Source organism: Corella eumyota, chromosome 1 (genome assembly GCF_963082875.1).
Source record: "Corella eumyota chromosome 1, kaCorEumy4.1, whole genome shotgun sequence".
Lineage (NCBI taxonomy): Eukaryota > Metazoa > Chordata > Ascidiacea > Phlebobranchia > Corellidae > Corella > Corella eumyota.
Window position 1 is genome coordinate 23,602,259 of NC_137490.1, and position 21,700 is coordinate 23,623,958.

Here is a 21,700-nt window from a genome sequence, read left to right on the forward strand (position 1 = left end):
GTTCTGAGTTCTTAAAATTCTAGATTCTGTTTCTCGACAAAGGTGTTAAAGCGTTCACAACTGAACTGTGACGTAACAATGTTCAATGTTACAGCGTCGTAAATAACAAGGAATGCAATTAAATCGCGCGGGGAATTAAAATAAATCAATAAAGGAAAAAATACTTTTACTCCATTCTAGAATTAAAAACTAATTGTTAAAAGGAAATAATTAGAAAAACTCGGCAACATTGGAAATCATTAAACTACAGGCCACGAGCGCCCTCTAACGGCACATTTATAACACTTATGTATATTGGGATAATCACGTGACCTTTCGATTAGAGTTCCAGATATCCTTATGACGTCACAGAAGGTGATAATCGCGGATGGTTTGCAGTAATTTGTTCCAGTCGAGATATTTCACTGAAAGTTTGTGGTGATCGATTTCTTTCTTGAGAGTCCAAAACGTCGTAAAAGTAAATCTGCGTGAAATAATAGAGACAGTGACGTAACGATATGGCTCTGTGACATCACAGATTGTTGCGTAAATTTTGTGAATATTTAACGCGAAAGTTTTACGAGAAGTAATAAAAATGGCTCGCGGAACGACAAACATTGTAAAGACGTAATAATAAAATGGTTGTGACATCACTGAGCAATATCGAATTAACATTGATCGAGGTTCTAGAACATGGAAGTAAGATTTATGCTTGTGATGTCATAATATTAGTTTATTAAAATAAATGTTAGGTCGAAGCAGCAGAAGTTGAAACAGTTAGAGAGGTCAGCTCGACAGGATTTTGAGTGAACTTTGTGTGCAGAAGGCGTTTCAACCGCGAAACCTTTCATTTTGTTACAATTCTCTTTGTTCTTAATAATGGGTTTTGTTGTTTGCATTGTTGTAATTATTTTATCATAAGAGATACTTGATGTCGACATATGTCGTTGTGACGTAATAGACAAACACTTTCTAACATTAATCAAACGTGACATCACAATATCGATTGTACAACAACAAGGTTTATTGTTCAGAAAGAATGTAAGATGGAATACCATTTCGATTTAAGGGATAAATTGTTGCTGAAAGATGAAAGAATTCGAGATTTGGAAGGTTCATTGGCGGAGAAAAACGTCATAATCGAGGAACTCAAAGCGAAACTTGATAAATTTCAGGTAAAAATATTTTAAATTGTTTTAAATTCCAAGTTGTAACAACTTGGTTTGTTTCAGTCGATATTTCCGACCCAACAGCGTCAACTAGGGGTGTTATCACGTCATCGACCCCGAACACAGAGGGCGCAAGGGATCAGCGCGGAACCCAACTTGCTCGCAGATCCAGTTCAAGTTCAAACCCATGACAAACCTAAAAGGTTAGTGACGTCATTAAGTTTTGTTGGTGACGTATATGTCCTTACTAATTAAAAATGAAGAATACATGTTTGTGACGTCATATTTTTACCTCACTTGTGATATATTATATTATGACGTAACTTCATAATGTTTGTGACGTGACAAAAACTTATTATTTGTTGAAGAGGTTTCGAAATTGTTAAAATCAAGTTTTTAATTTGTTAAAATGTTTAATTTGTCGTCTCGATAATTAACAAAACTTCCTCGGGGAGTTCAACGAATTGATTCTCATTCGCTACTTATGTTAGGAACGTTGAATTATTACCTATTGTTTATTAGCGTTGAATTATTACTTATTGTAAGCAACAAACGTTGAATTATTGTTTATTGTAAGCAACAAACGTTGAATTATTGTTTATTGTTTGTTAGCAACAAACGTTGGATTGTGAGGTTTGAATCACGAAATAATTAAAGTTTATTAGCGTGAATCAAATCTAGTTTTAAAATTAAAAAAAGCAATTTTTTTTTGATTGAATATCGATGTTTTTTGATTTTTTCATCGAGTGACAAAAAAGATGAAACGCGAAACCATTCGTCATTCGAGTGTGAATGCACTATAGATGATTATGACGTAACAAGTAAAAGTTTGTTGACTTTGTTAAGTACCAGAATTGTTAAAATGTTTCCATAAAAGCTTTTAGGTCAAAGGTCGAGTTTAGGTAACTAATAGAGGTTAAAGGTCAACATAACTATAGGTGTGACATCACAAAAGGCTTTTTATATTTTCTCGATGTTTCGAATAGAGGAAAATATTTTCGTGTTTTAGGATTAAGTTAATTAACGCGGCTCTGTCGAAGTTTGTTAATAAGATCGAATCGCGTCGCCCCGGGCATGTGCTGTAGTTTGCGAGAACTTCAGTTTACAATTCGGCAAAACTTGGCCGAGCTAAGGAAAAAGGACCAAGTTATTGAAGCGCTCGGTTCGCTTGTTCGCGAGAAAGTTGAACATATCAACATTCTACAATGCCAGTTAGACAAGTTCAAGTCTGTGCTGTTTAAACCAGGAAGGAAAATAGCTTCGCATAATCCGACAGATTCTACTTATTCTATGAATGCTTTAGACTTTATAAACGAGAGTAAAATGCCCGAAGAAAATAGACAGAACGCGGATCACCTACAAAATAGGTCTATGATGTCACAGGAAACAAACAATTGCAACTTATCGACGGATTGTTTGGGGTATTCGATTCACTCGGGTGGAAACTCGAACAATTACTTAACGGCCGGATATTTTAGAAATGACGTCACAATGCTTGATAATAACGCGACCAGACAGGAAATAAGGTCGAGAGCTGGTTCGAACTTATCCGGCAACTCCTCGGTGTTTTTCCCGACTGCTTTAACTCACGCGGATCAGCTCGAACGGCGGAGTTTCACGGAAGAACCGGATGAGTTAAAGAGGGTGAGATTTGATGAGGATAACTCGAGCGGAAGTTGCAAGGATTCGATCCAGAGGTTGGAGGGAATGGCGATCGAGAGTCATCCAAAAACAAGGAAGAAATCGAGCGTCCATCAGTGGCTGAAGAAGAAGTGGAAGAAGAAACCGGAGATTGTTGAACCCCCCCAGCAGCAAAACAAAAGAAGAAACTCCCTGTGGAAACGGGGGCTCTCTTACATGAAAACCCCAAAATCTTCGCCCCAAAACAAAGCGCCCGGGTTCAAGTCCCCTGTGACCCCACCTGCTCACAATCAGGGGTATTTTCCTTATCAACCTACCCTAGTTACCGTTGCTGTGCAAACGCCGCCTATGTTTAACATGTTTCCATGCCAACCGAGCGGATTTTCCGGTTACCATGCCGACCAGGATTACTTTGATCAAACTTCTTACTTCCACCGAATTCAAGCTCAACAAATGTTACTTCTTCAACAAGCCGCTGTACTGGCCGAACAACGACGTCATCAATTCGGGGGGAACACCCTCGGCGTAAACTCTTTGATGGGACCCACATTTGGGGGATTAAAAAGGGGTGCGTTTGGGGTAAATACCTACAAACCCATGGAAGTAAACGAACCTTACGCGAGTTGTAGTGTTACAAGCAATCAGGTCAAAATGGCCGAGATATTGAACGTCAATCTTTGCTTAAACTCGGCTAGGAGCAAAGAATCTTTAAATCGGAAGTCTTACTCTTCGCCCCCGAGGTCGCCTCGGACCCCCATCGAACCTACTTTCAAGACCCCAGGTTTCATGGACCCTATGATCGGTAAATCCCCTCATTTGGGGTCCAATCACCTTAACGTTCCACCCCAAGGACCAATGGACGGGGCATCGTCGGGGAAACTAAAATGCCGGAATTCGAAGAATAATCAGAGAAATTCTCCTCAATCTACGTCATCAAATCTTACCAAATGTTACATGACGTCACGTGAACAACCGTCGACGTCACGTGGCCAGTCATCTGTAACCCCAAAACGACTGAAGCGTAACGCGATATCAGCCGAACCCAGCTCCTACAACGCGACTTCGATTCAACCAAAAAATGTGAAATTGGTCCCGAAGTCGACCGAGTAAGTTTTTCGCTTAAAAATGGTTCTACTGTTGTTTTCATTGTTTCCATTGTGTTTAAAATAGTTGATTGTCATTGTCATTGTTTATGTCATGGTTATTGGCGATGCCATAGTTGACATTGTTTAAGTTATTGTTGTAATTGTAGGAATTGTTTTTAACAATTCTTTTACTTAATATACGGGGTGGGCCGAAATATTAGGATTTAATTAAAGGTAGCCAGAGGCTAGTTCGTGATGGAATGTTGTTTATATTCGTTTTAATTTATCGCAAAAGCATCAGGTCACGTGACTTTGTTTGATGTCAAAACTCGATGTTACGAAACTTTTTAGTATCTTGATAACAATAATAATATTCTAGAATTTAATTGAATTGTTTTAACGAGCGATAACGCACTATACCCTCTTGTGACGTCCTAACACTAATGTTGAAGAAATTAAAACGTAATTACTGTGTATGACACCAAAATGACTTGTGACGTATGTTTAGAACGAAGAGCCTCATCCGAGGAGCGATCCTGGAGAACGATTTCATGAAACATCTGGAGGAGATTCAGATCGAGGAGATCGTGGAGTGTATGTACCCTGTGGAGTACAGTAACGGAAGTTGCATCATAAAGGAGGGTGACGTAGGGTCGCTGGTGTACGTGCTGGAAGGTGAGTGTTTATCCTCAATATGGGTTATGTTTATGACCCAAACATAGAGTAACACCAACTACCCCGACCCAGTCTCAAGTTGCCTTTGACAGTTTGGGATATTATAGATTGTAATTGCCCGATAATTATGCTGCTGATTAAGTGCTGGCTCAGCAGGAGTTCATACCGTTTATAGCGCCTTATTCAAGGGCGCTACAGCATGAGATCAGTGGGGATTAAACCCACGACCTCATGTAGTGTGGCAAATGTTCTGACCACTACATTATGTCGCCCGTCGTTACCACGCCAGTCAGTTGGGAAGCTGCTTTTATGTTTATTAAAACATAAAGGATAGCATAAAGCTTTTAAAATTAACACAACAACATATTTAAATTAATAGATCAATATTTCAAAATTAATCCAATGTACATCATAATATCCATAACTATATTATTATTGATCTACCTGTTCATATGAATATTCATCAAATCATCATTAGGTTGTAAAACACAATTTCAATAAAATTTAAAAGTCATAAACTATAAAATAATCAAAAATTTTCTTGTAACAGATATATTTTTTAAAATGAAACAAATTTAAATGTTATCGCTTGTAGGGCTCATGTTTAATAAACAAACAAGTTCAATGTTTTGTATATTAAGTAAAACGTTGGGTGCTGGGTTTAATATTTTGGATGTAAACAGAACAAAACATGTCAAAAAAATGATGAAATCTTTGATAAGTTTCGCTGATGTTTTGCGTTTTTAAAAGAGTTAATCATTACAATTAGTCAAACATTTAACTCTTAGAACCAAACATGTTTGTCCGGGTTATTTTAAACTTAAAATTAAGATGAATTTAATCTTCTTAAACGTTCCGCGTAATCCAAACTTTCCAAGTAAAAAGTTCACGACTTTAATCCATCATTACAGAAGGGAAAGTCGCTGTAACGAAATCAGGTTCCCACTTATGCAACATGGGGGAAGGAAAGGTGTTTGGGGAACTGGCGATCTTGTATAATTGCACCAGGACAGCAACTGTCAAAGGTTTGCATGAGTTTATTTGAAGTTTATTTTCCTTTAATTTTACAATCTCATTAAGCTTTTTAACTTTATTGTTGGATTTATTTTTTAATTAAAAAACAACCTATTTTTACTGAATCAAACTTTATTTAATTCGCCTAAAATTACTAATTTTTAATTGGTCGGCTGACTAATAAAAGAGATTATTAATATGACGTCACAATCCTTATTATTCACAGCGACGACTCACGTTCGATTATGGGCGATTGACCGACATTGTTTCCAGGCGATTATGATGCGAACTGGTTTGTTGAAACACACTGAATATCTTGAGTTTCTAAAAAGGTTAAAATATAAAAATATTTTAAATTACTTTGTTCAAGAAACCTTTCGTTTACAAAAAACAGACAACATGGTGTAGTGGTTTGAACACTTGGCTTCACTACATGAGATCCTGGGATTGATTCCCACTGCTTTCATGCTGTAGCGCTTAAATAAGATGTTATAAACGGTATAAACTCCTGCTAAGCCAATAGATAATTTCATATCCCTAACCGCCAAAGTTCTGTATTATCCCTAACTGTTGAACCAACTTGATACAAGGTCCGGGGAACGATGTTAAATGTTAAATCCCACTTTAATGATAAATATAAAATAATATCGGAAAGGTGGAAACGTTATTCTGCCATGTCACGGCTCGGGTGTAACTTTGATTTAATTTGCGGCTAATCAGCGACCTAAGCTGTTGGTTAATCTCTAGTTCAAATTTAATTACGACCTTCCTTTGATGTTTGAACATTCCCTTTAACTTCGGGGCGACTATACCTTCAAGTTTAACGTTGTTATTTAAATATTTGATTCTTGTTTATTTTGTATATATCTTTATCCTCGATGTGGACATAGAGTAACATCAGTTACCCCGACCCAGTCTCGAGTTGCCTGTAGCAGGTTGGAATATTATAGATCATAATTGTCCGATAATTAAGATGCTAATTAAGTGCTGGCTCAGCAGGAGTTCGTACCGTTTATAGCGCCTTACTCAAGGGCGCTACAGCATGAGATCAGTGGAGTTTGAACCAACGACCTCATGTGTGGTGTAGCAAGTGTTCTTACCACTACACCTCGCTACCGGCTTAAAATGCTGTGGTCATTTATTTAATTTAACAAGTTTAGTATTTTGTGTTTTTAAATAATTTCGCTTTTAATTTAATGTTTTTTGTTTTAGTGTTCCAACTTTTGCTGAACTTCGCGAAGATATGTTGAGAAAGATGGTCGATGTTATGGACGAGGTTAGTGACCGATTTATGTTTTATTTTTATTCCTAATATTTAATGGCTTGGTTATAACATTTAAGTTAAAACACTGGCTCTGGATAATTTTTATTGATTTGTTGTTATCTGGGCACAATATCAAATACTTTTAATTGTTTTTTTTTATCTAAAATTTTGATAAAACTTTTGTTTTGTAATTCCGGGTTAAAAGGCAAAGTCTCGTTAAACAATTCCTTAATTGCTCTTTGTTTGTTGAGCAAAACTTCGTTAGTGACGTCACAACCTCGTTTCTCCCATCACAATTAACCGAGATGTTATAAACTGTGTGTAAGGAGTAATTAGAAATCGATTTCGAGATTTTATCTTTTCTTAATTTCATGCCAGGGAGGTTTTGTTTATCTCAACTTTGGACGAATCTTTAAACTCGATCTTCTCCAAAGTTTAACGCCAAACAAACGCGTTATCATACATAGTTCGTGACGTCACGTTGCTACTCTAATTAATAATTTTCAAATAATATGACGTCATAATGTTTGATTGTAGTGTCACTATAACGTCGGAGACTTCATCATAAGACAAGGCGCGATCGGAGACACCTTCTACATCATCAGCAAAGGAAACGTAAGCGGAACATAAATTTAAATCCCGGATATTTGATAAAAAATTTGGTATTCTTCCGCGCAGGTTAAAGTCACGAAACGAAGTAGTTCCTCGAACGAATACGAATTCATCCGCCAGTTGGGAAAAGGTGATTGGTTCGGAGAGAAAGCCCTGCAAGGGTAGGTACCAATAGGGAAAATCCCACAGTGGGGAATAACTAATTATGACGTCATATTACAGAGAGGATCTGAGGACCGCGAACGTGGTCGTGGATGGTTCCGATGGAGCAACATGTTTGGTCATCGATCGACAGTAAGTTGATTGTTTGTAACAATTAATTGTTTATTAGATTGTAATGACGTCACAATTACAGAGCATTCACGCAACTGATTGGAGACCTGGAAAGCGTTCGTGGAAAACAATACGACGAAATTCCAGCTATAAGGTATTATGACGTCATAATTTAGTATTGATACGTTAGATGTTTTCTTGTATTGATGAACTTAATTAAAAACTTTCTAGGTCCGAGACCGACCGAAGTTTCTACCGAAGTTTGACCTTGAAGGACTTTACCGCCATCGACACCCTGGGTGTCGGGGGCTTCGGAAGAGTCGAACTGGTTTGTTAAAATATTAACAGCTGTTGGGTTTTATATCAGGGGGTTGTTGCTTGTTCAAGCAATTTGTAATTTTATTGGGAAGGGTGTTTTGACGTGTTTAAGCTATCTGTAAACGTCAGACTGAAGGGCGAATAATGGGGCATTGGTGCGGCTCGAACCCGAAACCTTTCGGCTCGTATTCATATGCCCTATATACTAACCTACCACAAACTGAAAAGTGTCCATGGGGTTCATTGTATTCATGTTGATATTGCTGGTTCTAAAATTTGGTATATCTACGTAGGTGGAACTTAAAAGTGACGACACAAAGACTTACGCGATGAAGGTGCTAAAAAAGCGCCACATAGTGGACACGAGGCAGCAGGAACATATCAAAAACGAAAAGAAAATAATGATGGAATGTCACTCCGACTTTATTGTAAAGTAAGTCACTGTGACGTCATAATATAAGGAAATATTTTTAACGTTTATTATTACGTCACAGAATGTACAAGACCTTTAAAGACGCGAAGTACATCTACATGTTGCTCGAGGTTTGTCTCGGAGGGGAATTGTGGACGGTTTTAAGAGACAGGTGACGTCACAATAACTTTATTGCTTAATTATAGTGTTTCGTCATAGTAATAACTTAACAATAATCATAGTGACGTCACAAAGTAATATTTATATTACAGAGGTAACTTCGACGACTCAGCTGCGCGGTTCTACACAGCCTGCGTGGTGGAAGCTTTTATCTACATGCACTCAAGGGGGGTTATATACAGGGACCTTAAACCCGAGAACTTGCTGCTGGATGAACGGGGTTACGCTAAACTGGTGGGTTTGGATTTACTATTATTGTTAAAGTTATATATTCAAAACTTGATAAAGTTGGTGTCACTGAACACAAAAATGGTTGTATACAATGGTTGTAAATGGTTGTATACATTCACTACGGTAGTTAGTCTTTCTACGTCACCCGAAAAATATGGTAACCTGGTTTTTAATGTTAATCATTTTAAAATTTTTTTAAAAATTAAATTGTAAGTACCGCAGACATTTTTTAAAGGTTTTGAAGCCATTTTGTGATTCAGTGTCAACCATACTAACATACTATTAACATCACTTACAAAATTGCAAAACTTTTCAGTATAGCATGTTAAGTTAACTTGTCGGCATTGGGGATAAAAATTAGCATCTTCAAAACCTTTAAAAAGGGCGTTATTTTGGCATTAAAATACATTTTTGCAATTTAAAACAAAAATCTTTTAGGTTGATTTTGGATTCGCAAAACGGATCGGATTTAGCCGAAAAACGTGGACGTTCTGCGGAACCCCGGAGTACGTTGCCCCTGAGATTATATTGAACAAAGGACATGATTTATCCGCGGATTATTGGTCCTTAGGCATCCTCATGTTTGAGCTAATGACTGGAAGGTAAAATGAATGATTTTTAGCAATTAAGACCAGCAGCATGGTGTAGTGGTAAGAACACTTACTACACCACCATGAGGTCATGGGTTTAATCCCAACTGATCTCATGCTGTAACACCCTTAAATAAGATGCTATAAATGGTATGAACTCCTGCTGAGCCAGCACTTAATCAGCAGCATAATTATCGGGCAATTATAATCTATAATATCCCGAACTGGCACAGGCAACTTGAGACTAGGTCGGAGTAACTGATGTTACTCTATGTTTAAGTCGCGCATTCGACTTTCCCACATCGAGGATAAAGATTTGTACAAAAAAAAAAGATTTAAAATAGTTTATATTTTAGCTTTAGCATTAATTAAGTCAACATTCTGATAATTAATTTAATTTTTAGCCCTCCGTTCTCTGGTAGCGATCCAATGAAAACTTACAACCAAATCTTGAAGGGAATCGACAAAGTAGAGTTTCCAAAGAAAATATCAAAGAATGCAGGAGGTCTTATAAGAAAATTGTGCAGGTAATTTTTTGGAAACATTAATAATAGAACACACAAATTAAAAATACGAAAATTACGTTAAATGCTGCAAAGCTAATTATATTCCTAAAAGCAATTTTTACAGTTACTAAGACAGAGTTACCAGGGACTTAGTTGGGAGCTCTATTAGCGTCGTTCGCCAAGTTTATAAAATGCGGAAAAGGCGGAATTTCTATAACCTCACCCTAATCTTCTTTTGTACATTTCGCCCTTTTTGCATTCATTTTAGTACTACTCGTTTAAACCGGCGGACGACGCTAATAAAGCTCTGAAAATTGTTTTATTTAACTTGATTTTATTCCAGGGACAACCCATCCGAACGTCTTGGAAACCAACGAAGCGGAATCAAGGACATCCAGAAGCACAAGTGGTTTGATGGATTCAACTGGGAGGGTTTACAAAGCCGCAAGATGGCGCCCCCGATCGTGCCAAACGTCACTTCCGCCTCCGATTCTTCAAACTTTGATAAATTCCCCGAAGACGAGGACGGAAACCCCCCTGATGACGTCACTGGTTGGGATTCCGACTTTTGAACTTGTGACGTCATTAGTCACGAACTATAGTAATAGTGACGTCACCTTAATCAAAGTGACGTCACTCTATTCTGCCTTGATCTACCAGAAGAGGCGAGATGACAATCATGACATCACAAACGTTATTGTGACGTAATTTTCTAGTTATTATTACGTTATTACTCAAACATTGTTGCGCTTCGTTTCTTTTATTCTTGTTTAAGTAAAAATGTAATGAAAATTGCATGAAACTAATTTTGAAATTTTAAGTAAATTTAATTAAAAAATAATAAAAATTCTGAAGAGTTTATCCTTAATTTAAAATAGTATTCCATGGTTGACTGATTCTGAACACATGTTTTATTTGTTTACAGTCTGACAGTGTTTGTGTTAAAATATTTAAACAATGAGCTTTGTTTTATGACAATAAGAGCCATTATTTGCTATAGATTTACGCTGCGTTGGTAAGGTTAAGTTTGGTATTTGCATTTTTGAGTAAATTTTTATAAAGTTTTATTAAAATGGGAAAAAAACGAGCGAGGCAAAGACGACAAGATACAAAAGTGGAAAAAAATAATTTAAGAGAAAAATCAACAAACAAGAATAATAATGGTAACTGTTGTTCCTATTTATTAACAACTTTTTACCAATTAGGGTGGGTGTTTGTCTGTAAACAGTCAAAAGCAATGAACTCCTGACAGCTTGTGTGTAATGGTAAGAACACTTGCTACACCACACTTGAGGTTGTGGGTTCAATCCCAACTGCTTTGATGCTGTAACGCCCCTGAGTAAGGCGTTATAAACGGTATAAACTCCTGCTGAGCCAGCAGTTTAATTATCAGGCAATTATAATCGATACCTCAACTTGTCAAAAGCAACTCAAGACTGGGTTGGAGTAATTGATGTTACTCTATGTTTAGATTGCGCATTTGACTTTCCCACATCGAGGATAAAGATATATATAAAAAAAACTTACTTGGCAACTAAAATTAAACCCAATTAATATCCAAACTTAAACTAGTGTTGGTTAATTTTTAATTGCGTAAACTTTTCTGAAACGTTCTTCTCCAGTTTGCCAGGCGTGCATTTTTTTAAACGTTAAAACATCTCGTGCATGCACACTGTCCTACTTTCCAAACTGCTTCATAGGGTCTTTGGTTTGATACTTACAGCTCTTTTAGCATATCACCTTTAAGTCAAATGTTTTAGTTTTTCTTCTTGTTCAGTATTAATAAATTTAATTTTAAATTCTGTAGTTGATGGCAATGCAACCCAGGAAACTTTTTGTTGTCCCCCCGGTTTAATGAATTTGGGAAACACTTGCTTTTTCAACAGCATCGTTCAGGTTAAATTTGATTTAACTTTATTATAAACAAAGGAATTTGTATTTGCTTGAAAATTTATTTTTTATTTTTAAAACAGAACTTGATGAATACCAAATTGTTGGAATCAGCTTTGAAAAAACAAGATCAAAAGATCACAATTCCACCACAAGAGGGGAGTAAGGTGCCACCTTTGGAGTTTATCCTCGGCCCAGTTGGATCGCTGACAAAATCTTGGATTCAATTTCTCGATGAGGTTTCAACGATTCGTGATAAAGTTTTAGGAAAACGACAAACTCGGAATATTTCTGTTTCGCCCCGTTCACTTTTCACCCAACTTTGCAACGGGTTTGATTTCTAAACTCCTAAAAATATTCAGTTTGTGACTTACACAATTATATACTAATCACACGTGATATATCTATAAAGAAATTGAATATATATTTTGTGAGGTTTAATAACTAATGTTCTTGTCTTTTTGTTAGGAACCCAAGGTTTAAGGGCTATGATCAACATGACAGCCAGGAGCTTTATCACTGTTTTCTCAACTCATTAAAAGATGAAGAGATTAAGGTAAGTACTTGATAAGCAGCTTAAAACCCCAAATAGTCCTAGACAAACCAACATATAAAATCAACCGGCTGCAAGGTGTAGTGATAAGAACACTTGCTACACCACCATGAGGTCGTGGGTTCAATCCCAACTGATTTCATGCTGTAGCGCCCTTGATTAAGGCGCTATAAACAGTACGATACCTAATCATCAGTTTAAATACTTTTTTCTTGTTTGTTTATGTTGAACAATTTGGTTTGAATTGACTGTTGTAATTTAAAGTAGCTCTAGTTATACAAACCCAATCTTAAGTTGTATGTGATATAATGTGAGTTATTCAGACTGATTTTTTGTTTACTTTTTAGCGAAGAAAACAAGGAATTTTAAAAAGTTTAAATCTTGAAAAAGCGAAAGCAAAAGATGTCTCAGATGAGGTTCGAGAACAAATTCGTTTTTATGGAAATTTTGTCTCCAATTTGCCAACTTTTGTGGACAAAGTTTTTGAGGGAAAATTAAAAAGTTCAGTTCTCTGTGATCAATGTGGAACGGTAAAAACATTTCTTGTTAAAATAAAAAATTCTTAGCTTGATTTTCACACTGGCTTTTTGTATTTATATCTATCTTAATAAGGGATGGATGACAGCAAACCCTAAACTTAAAAACGTAACACATTTATTTCCCCAACCTAGTCCTGGGTTGGTAACTTATTTGATGATTGGTTTGTGGATTATTTAAAACAGTTACTTAAGGGTGCCACATCACAGTGGAATCGAACCCATTGCCCCATGTGGTGAACCCAAGTGTTTTAACCCCTACTCTACCATACCAGTTAATTTATAACAAAAGTATTTTAATAGAAAATTAATGTTGAGGTAATTAACAGAGGTTAATTAGCACCTTGTAAGGTATAAGTTTTCAAGGTTGTTTAATTTTAAAGGTCACAGAAGTTGAGGAAAGTTTTCACGATATTTCCCTTCCCATTGTTGAAGAAAACCATCGCCCTCTGCACAACAATGCTGATAACAATGCGGATAACAATGCTTGTGACAATGGGCATAACAATGGAGATAACAATACGTGTGACAATGGGCATACAGTTGTAGGCAACAATGACCAGAACAAAGGGGACAACAATGAAGTTCAATTGATCAAAAAGTAAAGTTTTAATAAATTGAGGATAAACTTTAAAATAATTTAAATAATATTTTTAGGACCCCGAGTAAACATTTGACAAAAAAATCAAAAAAACAACGAAAACGAAAAAACAAAATAAGAAAGAAAAAACTTAATTTTGAAGGTTTGTTTTTAGTTAAAAGATTTCGTTCAAAAAGTTTAAATTTTGTTTTTTTGCAGACAAATATTTCAATGAGAAATTAGATCAATTTGCTTCCAGTGTTGCCGAGTTAATTATTTCTGAATCTTTCACGGAACTTTTAACAAATTTTAAAATTCAGGTTTTTAATAAAATTTGTTAATTTGTCGTTCACTTTCAACATTTTTAACCGTGAAATTTTCCAAGGTCAAAGGTGGGTGTGAAATATCGGATAATATTCAAGAAAAAAATTTACCGGAAACCCTGATTGAGAATAATTTGGAAACTTCAGAAATTTGTCCGCTCAAAAAATTTGAAAATTTACGTTTGAGCGATTCCAGTGTTTCCGAGCAAACAACGAACAAAGATTCTTCGGACGAACAAATTCTTCAAAAAAAGGTTTTTAAATTTTAATCATTAAAACTCGTTAACTAATTAACGTTTTGGTTTTGTGTCAACTTTAGTCAAAGTCGAGGGAAACCCTGTTTGATACTCCCTTATGCCCTCGAGTGGAAAAAAGTTTCACAGAGTTTTGCCGACAACTACCTCAACCTTTCCATGAGAGAAATTTGTCACAAAACCAGGTTTGTAATTAATTAATTATTAATTAATGTTGGTTAATTACTATTTTAATTGTAGGAATGTTCAATCCCTTCGTGTTTCTACCAATTCACGAAAGCTGAAATGTTGACCGGGAGCAACAAGTTTGGATGCGAGAACTGCACAAAATTACAAAATAATAAAGGTTTTAACATTATTGGGGTTATTGTTTAAATTGTTACATTCACAATTGTTTTTTGTTTGTGGTTTTATTTTTGCAACTATTGTTGATTGTTACAACCATCGTTGATCGTTACAACCATTGTTGATTGTTACAAGCATTGTTGATTGTTACAACAATTGTTGATTGTTACAACCATCGTTGATTGTTACAACCATTGTTGATTGTTACAAGCATTGTTGATTGTTACAACAATTGTTGATTGTTACAACCATTGTTAATAGTTACAACAATTGTTGATTGTTACAACAATTATTAATAGTTACAACCATTGTTAATAGTTACAACAATTGTTGATTGTTACAACAATTGTTGATTGTTACAACCATTGTTAATAGTTACAACAATTGTTGATTGTTACAACAATTGTTGATTGTTACAACCATTGTTAATAGTTACAACAATTGTTGATTGTTACAACCATTGTTAATAGTTACAACAATTGTTAAATGTTTAGATAACAAGTTGGTTTATTGCACGGCCAGCAAGCAAATGTTGATTTCAAAACCTCCTTCAATTTTCACAATTCATCTTAAACGTTTCCAACAGGTTTGTGATGTAATAATGGATTATTGTAAAATAAATAATGAGGACTACCTATTGTATTATGATGTCATAGAATGATTACTTTTACACAGAACAGATCAAGCCTTCGTAAAATCAACAAATATGTCAAAATTCCGTTAATTATCGACATCTCTTCGTTCTGTACTTCAAACTGCGAGGTTTGTAATCTAACAATGCCCATTGTTGTCATGTTTATTTATAACAATGTAAAGTCCTGTTTATAGTAGTATTGTCTGTTTCCATTGTTTATATTTTCTCTTAAGAAAATGCCCATTGTGGTCAAATATTTAATATGTTTATGTGTAGATTTATGCTGATAATGGTGGCTGTATAAGTTATGAGTTGTACGGAGTGGTCGAACACATTGGGACCTTACATCGAGGACATTATACTGCGTACGTAAAAACCAAACAAGAGACCAAGCAACTCACAAATTTGTTCGACGGTGAGTTTATATACCATAAAGTGATTGTATTTATCCTCGATGTGGGAAGGCCAACTTCATGACCTTAACTTAGAGTTACATTTGTTACCGAGTTTTGGCAGTTTGGAATATTATAGATTATAATTGCCCGATAATTAAGCTGCTGATTGGTTTTAGGCTTAACAGTGATGTTACTTTTTCTATTGACTAACTTATGGGATTACAGCATGGAAGCAGTGGGAATCGATCCCAGGACCCTGTTCTGCAACTACACCTTTTGTTCACTATGTTACCAATAATGTTTTAGATATAAACACTCCACCACCAGAGGCAGGTCCGAGTAAGTGGTTCCACATCAGTGACACCAACGTCATGGTGACGTCACAAGCAAAAGCACTCAACTGTAACGCTTATATGTTGTTTTATGAAAGGATAAGAACTTGAGTTTAAACTTTTATTTTAATATGCAATAATAAAGAGGATGACCATATGTGGTTTATTACGAACAAATTAAACGAGGTTTTTTCTTAAAAGCTTACAAAAATAATCAAACGGTGAGGTCGTATCAAACTTATGACGTCACTTCAAGATCACGTGGTAATGACGTCATGCAAAATTACGAAAGTAAAGGGTTTATAACAACTTAATATATTGTCTGTGGAATAACGTTTAACATATAGATCATTACGTAATAGTGACGTCACACAGGTGACGTAGCCTAGCAGGGATTGATAAAACCTGGGCAAATTCCTTCTTCATGTTGGAAGTCGTCTCCTTGGCATTCATTGCGGCATCTAGAATCAACAATTAATTAACAATTAATCAACAATTAATATTTACCCCAGTTTTCAGCAACTTATAAAAAGCCGAAACGAACCTGAATCTGATTCCGATGTTTTGTCCGTTCCTGCAGCTGCATGATTGATAATCGGACCACTGGCCAAATCCTTGGTCACAACTATTGTTGTTACAACTTCCACTCTCAGTGTCTCGAGGGTTGTTGCTTGTTTGGCGACATCTTGAGGACGCGACCTTTAACAAAATAATTTGATTAAATAAAACTTCTAATTATTTTGTATGTTGGCATTGGAGGTTGAACCAACCTGACTATTCTGGTTGTCGACGCATTGTCTGCTACGTTGTCGGTTTCCGCCGCCGCATTCTGCAGAACATCCGGTCCACTGGCTCCAGTTTGTCCACTGAACCTGGGATTGACCTAAAAAGGTTTCATGGTAACAGGTTTACTCGGATAACGAGTTTAACTTGTTCAAGTGAATTACTTACAAGATTGGGGGTTGCAGGATTCGCTCTGAGTCGAGCTCTGGCTTCCATACGCGCACTCGCACAAAGTTCCGCCGATCGGGGAGTCTCTACGGCCTCTGTAGAAGCAACTTCTGGTTCGAGTCCTGGATCCGAACCCACATTCTCCAGAACATGGTGAGTAGTTGGTCCAGTCCGACCAAGCCACCCATGGAACCGAGGGATCCAGGCAAGCACCGGTGAAACACTCTTCTGTGCTTGTTTGTGGGTTTCCGGGACACCGACTTGCGTCCACAAAGTTTCCGGAAGAGTTTCGGCACCGTCGGGTCCTCGAGCGCCTACAACCGGCTAAACATGGGCCATAACTCCCCCAGTTGACCCAATCAAAACACTGACCCCCTTGGCAGTTTCTACTTGACTGACTCGGGCCTTGACATTGGTTGGAAAACTGGCTTTCACATGACCTTGACCTTACTTGAGAACCAGTTCCACATTGTGCCGAACATGGTCCGTAACTTCCCCATGGTCCCCAGCAAACTGGTCCCTGGCATGGTCTGGTTCGTTGGTTGTTGCCTCCACAACCAAACGATTGCGAGCAAGCTCTGGTTGAGGTTTCAACTCCTGGTTCACCACAACCGGCATTGCAGCCTCCATAAGGAGTCCATTGCGTCCATATCGCACAATTTTGACCTTGGCACGCGATCGAGTCTTGCGAGTTACCAGGACAACGGTTCGATGGTTGATTGTTGTTAACGAGACAAACTCTTGTTCTTGTGACGCTTCCCTGGCCGCATTGTGACGAACAAGCGCCTGTGGTTGACCATTCGGACCACTGGGCGAATATTGGAGCACTTCGTACACTCTGAAAGATAAAAGAGATTGTTACAGACTCTTAACCAACAGTGTTTTGTTCTTATAACTTACCACTTTGCGATGATAACATGCTTGGAGCTGACAACAACCTTCAACTAAATTCGACAAATTGGGCAGGCCTCGAAGCGGAAGATAAAAGTAAGGGCAGAAGTAGTTTGATAAAGTGACTTGTGACGTGGGGTTAGAGAAAAGACTTAGAAGCGCTAGTTGGTTCACGCCTGCACCTCCGAGTCCTGCTCCAAATCCTGCTCCAAGTCCGGCTGTTAGTGCCAAGGAAGTTAAAGCGTTGTTTCCTGTAAGTCCTCCGGTTAGTCCAAGTCCTCCGGTGAGTCCGAATCCGGGAATACCTCCTATACCGGTAAGTGGATTCGAGGTCTGGCTTCCGAAAACTCCCAACAAGGCTAAGTTCTCTGCTCCTGGAAACAATGCAATGAGGTTAGTGCAACATTGGCTGCCTCCTCCAGTAAAAGATCCTGCTGCTCCAAAAAATCCTCCTCCTCCGAGAAGACTACACGTCGTCAAAGCTTCGATTACGTCACTGGAATCGTCGTAACATTGACAGGGAAGTCGTCGGAAAATGCTCGGATCGAACGAAGGAATCTGAAACAGGGTTATATTATGGATACTTTGTTAGTAAACTACTTTGGTAAGTTTCTTAAATGTCCAAATACGACTTAATTAGGGTTATATGCCCATTTAATTAATTGGATTATGAAGAGTATGCCACTACTGTTGGACGAGTGTTAAATAGTAAAGAAATAAATCTGTAACCAATTATGTTAACTCTGCTATGGTTAAAGCTATGTTGGATATTATTGCCAGCCTTTTTTAAACTGCTTACAATGCTCTGTGATTGACATTGAGTTTCGGAAATGTCATCTGCGATCAGCTCTGGGTAAAATTCTTGTTGCCCTTGGATGAGTTGACCGGGCAGCTGGAATGGGTACGCACAGAAACTGTCGTCTGTGATGTAACAACAACCACGAAGTGCGCACTCTTGTGGTGAGATATCTAATAAAACAAAGATGTTTGTTTTGTACAAGGGTTGGTTGTGCGGTTTATCGGGTTATAGGAAAAATACCATTTCTCCATAAAAAGTAAATTTAAGAACAATTTTTGATTTGTTTTACTCATAATACTTAAATTTTAATAAAAATTATCTAACAAAAGTATACCGCTTACGAAATCTTGCTTAAATTTCGCAAAACTTAGAACGTGGGAACGACTCTTTTCATTTTAAATGGTTGCTCTTACGTTACGTGTAAAAGGGCCTTAAGTCTTTTAAGTTATATTGATAATGTTAAAGTGATTTACCTTTCCATCCGCATTTCCTGTTCAATCTACTCCCTAATAACTGGGATCCAAGACAACTCGCAGCTCGACTGGAACTCAGGATGCTGTTGTCGATCACTGTTTCGAAAATACTGACTATCGCTTCTTGATAGAATGGATTCCAGATAGGTATGAAGTTAGCTATTTGTCTGCGAACAAAGGTAGCGTTACAATCTAGAATATGACGTCACAAATAAAAAACTTACTGGTACAAGCGAGATGTTGGGCCATGATGGCAGACAGGGGCGCCACCTAGGTACCCCTCCCCGAACAAGGCTTTGTGGATGAACAAGTTTTGATCAAAGCAGCAGATCGGGTTGGAGAGGCAAGCTTGTGGGTTGCTTTCAGCTCCGAAGATGTGAGAATTACAACGGGTTCTGAAAAGTTTAAATTTGATGTTTATTTGTTCTCTTTGTGGTAAATGCAACTTGGTTTAAACATGAACTGAATTGTCTTAATCCGAAGTTGACTTTTGCGGTTTTAAATATTTTGCGCACATTTTTAGATAATTATGTTGCTGATTAAGTATTAGCTCAGCAACAAGAGCCCGTACTGTTTATAGCACTTTACCCAAGAACACTACAAAATGGAAGCATGGAAAATCGAACTAATGATTTCATGTAGTAAAGCCAATTTTTTAAACCACCTTGCCGGTTTCATAACCTAAACTTACCGATGGCACATTGGGACCTGTACCGGGCATTCAGGGTAGAAGAGTCCAAGCAAGTTTGCTCCCCCGGGAAGGCTTGGACCAAAACTGAGAGCTCGTGATTCGATTTCGTTGCCAACCTGAAAAAGTTGTTAAACTTAAATATCTTGGTTGAAATTCGATAAGGTGAACGCATATACTTATAGTTCAGATATACTTTTTTTGTATATATCTTTATCCTCGATGTGGGAAAGTCGAATGCGCGACTTATACATAGAGTAACATCAGTTACTCTGACCCAGTCTCGAGTTGCCTATGACAGTTTGGGATATTATAGATTATAATTGCCCGATAATTATGCTGCTAATTAAGTGCTGGCTCAGCAGGAGTTTATAGAACCTTACTTAAGGACGCCACAGCATGAGGTCAGTGGGGATTGAACCCACAACGCTCTTGCAGAAAAACTTAAGTTTTTTTAAACACTTTCTTACGTTTGCATCCACATTCGCGTCAACGTTGAAGGCCCTTGCAGCCGTGCCAAGATTTTGTGCATAATCGTCGTTCTTTGGTCTCCTCACACCCATGCTTGAAACCATGTTGCGAGCCTCTCTTATTTGCGCCGCAGTCACCTGGGCTGAAGTGTTTATTTGTTAAGATGGAGTCGTTGCTTATTAAACTTTAACTTTTAACGGAAAAGTTCTAAGTACTTACTATTAATGTAACATTTGATCTGTCCAGTGGAACTCCAGCAGCAGTTGGGGTTTGATTGTAAGCATGTGGTTTGGTCCGAGTGGGGACCGCACGTTTGGCGAGGCTCGTCAGCGATTGCTCTGCATTGAGCTTCCCTTGAACCCTGGGCGTTCGAACCTGCAAAAAATAACAAATTGTGCAAACTTTAAGTGGTCGTCACTTTTGTCAACTTATTAATGCAATTTGCGAAAATAATTTTACGTTTGACCAAAAATGAATTTCTTTAATTTAAAGCAGAATCGAAATAAAGCTTAACTATTTTAAACAGATTACAGTTATGTTGTAAAACTACTTCGTAATTATAACTTACTTTTAATAAGAACAATCACGCTAAGCAAGGCAAATATTCTTCTCATTTTATCAATTATTTTAGGTTTACAAAACCTGTTGAAACAAAATTCAGTTTTTATAACTTGCCCGACTTGTTGTCGTGACCTGCAGCTATATAAATCTGTAATGATCAATAACTTGCGTCTCGCCCTGTTTTTATGGTTTCTTCTGTTGAATTTTTGTGGCTTACCTAAAAGGTAATCCTCGGGCCGTACCATCTCGAACTGTTCTGTGACGTCACACTATCCAGAAACCGAGACAATGAAATAAATATTTTGTAACTAAAATTAGCGAAAGGAACTGGAATAATGTTGTTGTTCTATAATAAGAAGTCTTGTGATGTCATAATTGCCGCGGGTCTTAAATAATGAAAACAAGGATCGAACGTTGTTGAATGTTTTCGCTTTATTTGGTCATGCAAGTTGTGGACAACATTGACTTTGTTGCCAGTTTTTGCAACAATAACAAAAACCATTATGTGGTTAAAAAGAGTTGCTAACAATGGTGGACCAGCCAAGTTGCTAACAATGGTGGACCAACCAAATTGCCAAAGATGGTGCACCAGCACAACCGGCACCAACATCAGCTGATGATAAACATGTGGTCTTAACCAAACCCGGTACCATCTTCCGTCGAGGTTTAGACCCGCGATTCATTCAGAATTTCAAACCGCGAGTCGGAAGCGTGGCCTCGAGCGACGATGTTACTTGACACGTATAACTCTAGAATGTTTACGCCTTAATGACGTCATAATCTTAATAACTTTTCGTTAAGTAACGAATTTGGGTTTTTTGTCGTGTCCGATAATTTTAATCGTGTTTGAAAGTTTTTTATGCAAAACAGACAAATTAGTGCTCTTGCTTTTCCGGGAACTTATTTTTAATCGTGAATGATGTAATTGTTCGAATTTAAACTGTTATTATCCATTTATTAAAACTTAAATTTAAATTAAATTATGTTTAATTGGGAGGTCCATATTTAATTGGTTTTTATTATTTTTAATTACGTAACTGCATGAATTGTATTAAAAATTAAAAAAAATAATGAA

At 37.2% G+C, this 21,700-nt stretch overlaps 3 protein-coding genes across 4 annotated transcripts; 2 read left to right on the forward strand and 1 right to left on the reverse strand.

Annotated features, from left to right (window-relative positions):
- The first annotated feature begins 1,952 nt into the window (after nt 1-1,952).
- On the forward strand, nt 1,953-10,804 carry LOC145763366 (cGMP-dependent protein kinase 1-like). The gene is made up of 16 exons (XM_082574800.1): nt 1,953-3,895; nt 4,383-4,549; nt 5,461-5,574; nt 5,790-5,895; nt 6,776-6,839; nt 7,365-7,442; nt 7,506-7,600; nt 7,662-7,733; nt 7,795-7,866; nt 7,944-8,040; nt 8,324-8,463; nt 8,525-8,614; nt 8,715-8,856; nt 9,292-9,455; nt 9,848-9,970; nt 10,293-10,804. The coding sequence occupies exons 1-16, from the start codon at nt 2,223-2,225 to the stop codon at nt 10,519-10,521; spliced, it is 3,426 nt and encodes a 1,141-aa protein (XP_082430926.1). The 5' UTR covers nt 1,953-2,222; the 3' UTR covers nt 10,522-10,804.
- A 156-nt stretch (nt 10,805-10,960) lies between these two features.
- Nucleotides 10,961-15,934, forward strand: LOC145745559 (ubiquitin carboxyl-terminal hydrolase 16-like). Of its 2 annotated transcripts, XM_082563676.1 has the most exons (15): nt 10,961-11,112; nt 11,757-11,845; nt 11,923-12,170; nt 12,308-12,395; nt 12,740-12,922; nt 13,312-13,529; nt 13,586-13,671; nt 13,728-13,828; nt 13,894-14,085; nt 14,151-14,270; nt 14,326-14,431; nt 14,925-15,016; nt 15,106-15,192; nt 15,341-15,479; nt 15,766-15,934. In XM_082563676.1, the coding sequence occupies exons 1-15, from the start codon at nt 11,022-11,024 to the stop codon at nt 15,900-15,902; spliced, it is 1,977 nt and encodes a 658-aa protein (XP_082419802.1). In that variant the 5' UTR covers nt 10,961-11,021; the 3' UTR covers nt 15,903-15,934. The 2 variants fall into 2 exon arrangements, with proteins under 2 accessions (XP_082419802.1, XP_082419810.1); XM_082563684.1 differs by lacking the exons at nt 10,961-11,112; nt 11,757-11,845 and having other exon boundaries at nt 12,017-12,078.
- Nucleotides 15,883-20,747, reverse strand: LOC145745550 (uncharacterized). The gene is made up of 12 exons (XM_082563665.1): nt 20,633-20,747; nt 20,284-20,439; nt 20,064-20,206; nt 19,597-19,712; nt 19,130-19,300; nt 18,906-19,072; nt 18,433-18,602; nt 17,643-18,191; nt 16,743-17,580; nt 16,562-16,674; nt 16,336-16,490; nt 15,883-16,252 (listed from the first exon to the last, which is right to left on the reverse strand). Exons 1-12 carry the CDS (start codon nt 20,676-20,678, stop codon nt 16,177-16,179), a joined length of 2,700 nt encoding a protein of 899 aa, XP_082419791.1. The 5' UTR covers nt 20,679-20,747; the 3' UTR covers nt 15,883-16,176.
- Nucleotides 20,748-21,700: the final 953 nt, after the last annotated feature.